Genomic DNA, 7,662 nt, shown 5'->3' on the forward strand with positions numbered 1-7,662 from the left:
CCCTTTACGGGAAAAAAAGAAAATGTTCCATGTCGTAAAAGGATAGGCCTACTACTGTGCACCGAACGAACTGTACAACGCTGCATATATTATGCTGTACCGTGCTGGTCTCTAGCTAGACGTCTGAAGTCAGAAAGCCAAATGTGTATATCCAATACCTCATGGTGAAGAAAAACGAGAAGCCAGGTCATACTTTAAGTTATTTAAGAACGGAAATATAAGCGCATTTGAGATGTACTATTGCGAAATTTAAATTATATCATAAGTCCTAATATTAATATGTACAGGTCTTTTTACGCAATTAGACCATTTACGTGGCTGACTTCGATCCTACCTGTCAAGGCCAACCCGGAATAAGAGATATATACTGTCCCAGCAGAAAAACTGAGAAACTCAATAAAAAATTCTCGCCACTTGGGAATCGAACTGGGGGCGGGGGGGGGGGGGTCTCTTGCGTGCGACAACGAAGCACCTTACAGTCACACCCCCGTCGCCGGTATACATTTCTTTACCATTTGCCGTTCTGCAAAAAAAAAAAAATCCATAACAGTAATTGTTTCTACTTTATTTTATTCACTCGACTACTACGGTTTTTTGTTGTTGTTTTTGTTGTTGTTGTTTGTTTTTGCTTGGTTTTTTAATGGGGACGAGGTTGCCATACACGTCGAAGCATCGGTCGTTCGGTGGAAGCTTGATAGGATAAATTGGCCAGTAAGCCGATGGCTGATAGAGTGTACTCAGTCACACAGACCCACATAATATTGTGAGGTCTTGTGGTGAAGCACTGCAAGCTTGTGGTGCGGAAAAGACCAAACATTTCTCCTCTTTCTTCCTGTACAGTGCTCAAGTCCCACAATATTACTTAATGAAGTTTTGGTAAACCTTTTCCCAAATTACATTTGGCGTCTAGCCAGTTGTTGGTTTTTTTTTTAATCCAACTGATTCATTAACAAACATTTAAGAGAAAACCGTTACAAGAGAGAGAGAGAGAGAGAGAGAGAGAGAGAGAGAGAGAGAGAGAGAGAGAGAGAGAGAGAGAGAGAGAGATAGACAGACGGACAGACAGACAGACGGACAGACAGACACACAGATACACAGACAGACAGACAGACAGACAGACAGACAGACAGACAGACAGACAGACAGACAGACAGACAGACAGACAGACAGACAGACAGACAGTGGGGTTACGGGAGGGGCGTAGAAAGAATGAGTCATCACTTGTACATGTACATCTACTGTGTATTATTTCTGTTGATTTCTTTTCCTGTTTTACATGTCATTGTCGGCAACATAATGAAATGACTGAAAAATCCTCGTGGACACAAATTGCTGTCCTGTTTATTGTCCCTCTTTTCTGCGTAAATGTAAATTAATGTAAATTAATTCTTTTTTCATGTTTCAGGTTGCAAGCACTAAGAGCCGCGAACGTCAAGCATTACCCACGCTGTCTGCTTCAAAGTCAAGATCAAGTAACGACCACCAGTTTGACGTAATATCGGATTCCATCAAAGAGGAGTTATTGACTGTGAACTGAGCTGTTCGTAACATTTCCGATTTTGTTTTAGTGAGTGCACAGGGTTAAATTTAATTTAAAGCATCACTTGAAATGCAAACACACCTGAAATGAGAACCCTCGGAAGGTTTTTAGGTATCTAAAATCACATTTTCCGAACTGAGAGGCCAACTGTTACTTTTTCAAAGTAAATGTGCCATTGTTTACTGCGTATCCATTGTCCAGCACACAAACTTCAAATGTTCGTTCCAGCATACTCTGAAACAAAGCGACCACCGCATGATCTCTCGTCCAGCTCTTCCAGAGTGTAATGTGGATCTGATTCTGTCTGAGGTGGACATGCTCACATGATCATGAACTTCAACCTCACGAACCCAACGTACTTTCTGACCTCAGGAGAAGGTCAACCCAGCAGCAGCTTGCCAGATCATGCTGTCACCTCGTCCAATCAAAGCGGGGCGCCCGTGGTGGATGACACCTCACCTGAGGAAGACGATGTGGGGATCAAAGTGCTCAAAGGAATTTTCCTTTCCCTCTGCATTCTCATCGCCATTGGTGGCAACCTCTTAGTTTGTACAGCCGTTTTCACAGAGCGGAGGCTGAAGCGGGTCAAGAACAACTACTTCATCGTGTCCCTGGCAGTGGCTGATCTCTTGGTAGCCTGTGTGGTCATGACGTTTGCCATGCCCAACGAGATACAAAATGAATGGATGTTTGGAGCCGTCTTCTGTCACATCTGGATTTCTTTTGACATAATGTGCAGTACTGCCTCAATTCTTAATTTGTGCGTTATTAGTTTTGATCGTTACAAACACATCCACAACGCTATGTATTACGACACGTGGATGACCACACGTAAAGCTCTGGTGCTCATCATTTCTGTGTGGATTCTCTCTGCCCTCATTTCTTTCTTGCCAATCCACCTGGGTTGGCACAAATCCTCTTCCTCGCCCCCACCCACTGCTTTGTATAACAACCATACCTCAAGCTTCAACACCACGACCTCATCTTTCAGGAACACAACACCGTTTCGTAGGGCGTCAACTGAAGACACAATGCACATTTTAGACTCTGACGATCAGTGCATCATGGAGCTGAACTTTGTCTACGCTCTTGTTTCCTCCACCATTTCCTTCTACGTCCCTTGTCTCGTTATGCTCGTCATATACTTCAAACTGTTCCTGTTCGCGCGTTCGCACGCCGTCAGCATTAGGTCCATGAAGCGCCCGGCGCTGTCTGCCGGCAGACAACCGGTCTCGAACGGATCTTCACGCTCCTCCATCCGGGCGTCTGACCACAAGGCGGCCTTCACATTGGGGGTCATCACAGGCGTGTTTCTCGTCTGCTGGCTCCCTTTTTTCATCATCAATCCCATCTCGGCGTACGATCCGTCGCTGATACCTCCCAAAGTCTTCGTCATCGTCACGTGGGCTGGTTACGCCAATTCGTGCCTCAACCCTATCATCTACTCCATTTTTAACACAGAGTTTCGTGAAGCCTTCAAGCGTATTCTCTGTCTGCGCACGTGCGGAAGAGGTGGGGGAGGGAGTGGAGCGTATCTTCCGCCACCTTCAAAATCTTCAGCTTCTCGTAACAAGTTTCGGAAGTCGGAATACGAGGCACACAGCTCAGACAATGGGTCAATTCTGAGAAAAACAAGCAGAGACCATTTATTCAATGACAAAATCACGAGACTTTGATAAGAGGAAAATATGTATTGGAAAGGGAGAGATTTTTATACGTAATCCGACAGTACCGAGGAAAGCACAGCTATTTCGTGCACGCTCAATGGGATGATTATTTCTAGAGCTATGTTCATCAGAAAAGACGGAATCGAGGATGAACATTTCTGAGGTGGCCTTTAAAATGTTAAAACAGTAATACTGTGTGTTAATGAACATGTAATGCTTGCTTCCTATGGAAGAGTTTTCACGCGGTAGTCGGCATTTGATAAAAAAAATGTCTACTGCGAATATGTTTATGAAAGTAACGACTTCAGAAAGGAATGCGGCTTGCTAAGATGTGTGTTGCTGAGTCTCGCAGAATTGAACGGTGGGCCATGAAGTCAGAGTGATACCACAGCTCTTGGAACGTTGCATAAAATTGTTTTTCACAATGCATCAAACTTTTTCGCACAATTCGTACACGCACCATTTCAAAAGAAAACGACAAGGTCGGATGGGGTTTTTTAAACACTAATACAGAGTAATAGGTATGTTTTCTACTTCAAGAGTGACTGTCGTTTGAAAGTTAAACATGGACCTTTTCGCAATAATTTTATTTCCACAAAGTGGCATGATAAGGTGATTTATTGTGTGCAGCTGCATGGGTGCTTACAGATTGTTTTGCCAATGACGACGGGTTAGAAAGTTGCAGAATACCATTTACCTTTACTACAATGATGTCTCAATTTCAGGTTCCTATTGGCTTTTTAACTTTGCAGATTGCTTAGTGTTTTCGTCTTCATGATTCATTGACAACAGCAACAATACAATGTACTTCATTGTCATCATGTTACACATACAAATGTGCTCGTTGTAGTACTGGGCAAAGTGCTACCATCAAGATCATGAACGAAACTCATCCAGATTCCAGTGTGTAGGAAAGACTTGTATTAACTTTTAATTTTTAACATTCTTCAAACACTTAGTAGGTCACAAGGAAGGGGTAGAGCCCGGTTCTCGTCAGAACACTGGGTAGATGTGATAGCACTGCGAACAGGTCGAAGATACTTTAAACTTAACTTGCACTCGAACCTGACAGATGATCTCAAAGCAGTATACATGATACAACTTTTCCTGGGCAATAAAGCAGATTACACAAGAACCAGTCCCCTACTTCTACATATTGACCTCTTGATATTCTCCAGAGAGGAAACATGGTCAGCATAGTTAAAGATAAAGTTGCTTAAAATCCTGCCCGAGGCCAGATCGGAGAGCAATTCCCATCTGTGAACAGCAGTATCAAAGGAAAGAATAATATTACTCAGTAGATTTAAAACTTTTCCCGTGTTGTTTTGTTCAATTAAACGTCCTTTTCTCTGACATTCTTTGGGGTTTCCCAAGTCTCCCTTTGCAACGGCTTTATTCATATAATTACCACATTTTGCTTTCCTTAGTCTAGACATGCAGATCCAGGACTTTTCAAAACATCAGTGAAATACATACTATACTTCGTACAGAATAATAATAAGCGAATCAATGGAACTTTGGAACCTCAGAACAAACAGGAAATATAACAACGGTATTTCAGTTTCAATTTTTTTCTTTTAGAAAAGATTTAATGCATACTAAATAAGTTGGACGTTAATGTAACGTGAAATAATATCTCAAGCTTCTGTGGGCTGACTAAAATCTCAAGATCAATATCGACCATGGATCTTTCATACTAAACCTCTGATCCAACTCAAAGTAAAAAGCTTACAATATGTCGGTCGTTGGGTCTAACCGAAGTCAATTCGTGTCACCAAAAGAAGGTACAAAGGTATCACATACTTCGGTGGAAGGTGCAGGTTTCATTTTCATCATGTACTCTGGGTAGTCAGTTGAAGAATATAGATCTGAAGAAAAAATTCGCGTTTGTGTAAAAATTATTACTTTTATTGTTTTGCGAATATAAGTGACGTCGTCACTTGATATAGTGCAGTAGATAAAATATGGTTTTGACCAACGAACGAAGACTTTCTGTTTATTCTGGGATTATTTAATTTTATAGGCTGATAACTTATATTATAGAAATAGTCATCGTATGCAAAGAACAAGAAACATTTTAGCCACCCACTGAAGTAGTCATCATTTAACTGTTACGTCCACAAAGTATGTTCTGATATTTCCATTGAACGTGTTGTGTGCCCCTATCTACACAATGTAAATAATTTGATACAATGTCTAAGCAGACAAACAAAGATAGTCAACAAAAAAGCAATAATCATTCTTGAATCAAATCGTCGGTCATCTCACGAAGTGTCGTATCTGCAAAAGTAGAGTTTTGCAGGAGAGAGGTTTAAAGTTTTGGGCACTTTTCTTTTTGCTCTGGCGTCGAAACCTGAAGACTGAAATCTATGCGGTTTGGATCAAAGCTTCTTTGAGCGGTACATTTTCACTCCACATGCTGTTTTCGGCAGTATTGTATCATTCCTGTGAGAAAATCAGGAGAAAATCCGATTCGTCACTTCGTGAGATATACCTTCATCGGTCCCATCATCAATGAACGTATCTCACCAAGTGTCGTATCATTACATTTCCTTTGTATTGCAGGAAGGAAAAACACTGTGTTTCTAATTTTTGTTTCATAATACGCAAAATGAAAGAACCAAATCACAATGGCATAAAAAACATGAGATCTCACTATGATTTTCACTGTTTATTGAAGAAAATTTGAACAAATAAAGACATATTTTGGAGCCGTTTTTGCTCATTTGAACTGTAACCATGTTGGAAAGCAATTCACATAATGTAGATGTATCAGTAAGTAACACTATGAGCATCCAAGAATATCTCTGTAGAATTTAATGGGGGAGTGAAAAATAGAAAGCCTTGTGATCAGCTTGTCTTACCACTGGCGTTACGCCAGAGCAGATCGACACTAAGTCATTGTACTTAGCCATTGTAACTTTGGTTGGTTCTGTGTTGAGTTTGAAGAGAGTGAAACTCTCAGTGGTTTGCTTAGTGTGTTTCTTCAATTGGATTGTTCCGTACTCTGACTCAATATGGCTGGTTTTGAAGAATATCGTTGTTGGGCACTCCTTCAGAACTCTGAACTCCATCATTTTGTTCCAGTTGATAGTGTCATTCTCTGAATCTCTTTGAACTCCCAGAACACGAATGATAGTTGCTTGAAATTTCAGAAGTCAGAGAACTCAAGTGGTATCGTGGTGTAAGGCTGCTTTGCTCTGGCAAGTCTGAATATGGGCGTCAGCTCTGTTGGTACATAGACGTTCCCAGCTGCAGACATCGCAGAGGAGATAGTGCTATGAACAGAGTCCCCCTCATTTGGCCGTAGTTTGTCACAAAGAACCGCTGGGAGATCTCTCTGAGATTTGAAAGTGTTTTCACAGCGTGTAGCAACATTGTTGGAATGATAGTGCTTTTGTTCTGCCCCTGACAGCCATCCTAAAAGATGTACGCTATCTTTTTTCACACAACTGTCATAGTGCTGAAGCGCTTCGAACACAGCTGTGGATATTTCTGAGCTTCCACGCTTGGTTTGGCTATCATTCCACAGGAAGCAGTGGCAGTCAGCATTTCCAAGGTTATAAAAAGTCATGTTATAGTTGGAGAAGCGCCGCTTGTATAACAAAGCACTTTCATTCGAGATGGGAAGATATATTACTTGCTGCAAATCGAATGTAGCAATCAGAACTGTTCTATCCTTTGATGCTCTTTGTTTGCATTCCTCCTTTATTTCTCTTACTCTTTTCTTTTCAGAGACATGTTTCTTGAATGTGTCTTGAGTTCAGCCTTTGTTGTGTCATCCCCTTCAAAGAACGTTGTGCACAGTGAGCATTGGTCCTTTTTGGGTGTGTAGAAAGCCAAGTTTGCTTTTTTGAACACTCGGCTGTACGTACTGAAACTTGGAGGGTCAGTCCCATTGTACTGCTCTAGAAACATGGAGTATATTTTTTAAGGTTCACGTCTGGGGGCAGATACTCCTTTGCAGTGCTTGCACGGCAATAATGCGACTCCATCCTTGGGAACCGTCGCAGGTGCTCTTCAATGTCATTTCAAATTCTTGTGTCTCTTTCAACAATTTTTTCAGATTGCCGACCACCTCTTCTTTCTTTCTCTATTGTTCCACTGGGTGTCAATTTCTTGAAGGCTGTTCTCACTGTTCTGTCTGATATGGTTAAAGTGTTCAAGAGAGTTTTTAGCAAACTTTAACACGGCTTCCTTGAGCAGTCAGGTAATATACATTGGTCTTCTGGCACCGACTTTGGTGTGAGCTTTCCTTCTCCTTGTCACTGTTCACTACATGGCGCAGAATGAACTCACGTTGAAGTTGGAGGCTTGCAAGTAAATAGAATTCTTGGAAAATGTCTTTCCTTGGTGACTCTGTTATTGTATCACACTCTAGTGCTCTATTCTTGCACGTAACACCTAAGCAGGCTTCCCTAATTTTTCTTCGTCGGCATGACTTTCTTTGTATAA

At 41.5% G+C, this 7,662-nt stretch overlaps 1 protein-coding gene across 1 annotated transcript; it reads left to right on the top strand.

Moving 5' to 3' along the window:
* The first annotated feature begins 1,388 nt into the window (after nt 1-1,388).
* LOC101848823 (5-hydroxytryptamine receptor 2-like) lies at nt 1,389-3,834 on the top strand. The gene has a single exon (XM_005100345.3). The coding sequence runs from the start codon at nt 1,864-1,866 to the stop codon at nt 3,214-3,216; it is 1,353 nt and encodes a 450-aa protein (XP_005100402.1). The 5' UTR covers nt 1,389-1,863; the 3' UTR covers nt 3,217-3,834.
* The last annotated feature ends 3,828 nt before the right edge of the window (nt 3,835-7,662 follow it).

The sequence above is a fragment of the Aplysia californica genome, unplaced genomic scaffold (genome assembly GCF_000002075.1).
Source record: "Aplysia californica isolate F4 #8 unplaced genomic scaffold, AplCal3.0 scaffold00245, whole genome shotgun sequence".
Taxonomy (NCBI): domain Eukaryota; kingdom Metazoa; phylum Mollusca; class Gastropoda; order Aplysiida; family Aplysiidae; genus Aplysia; species Aplysia californica.

Coding starts and splice junctions, on each gene's coding strand:
- LOC101848823 (XM_005100345.3), top strand. CDS start 1,864: ATGATCATGAACTTCAACCTCACGAACCCAACGTACTTTCTGACCTCA.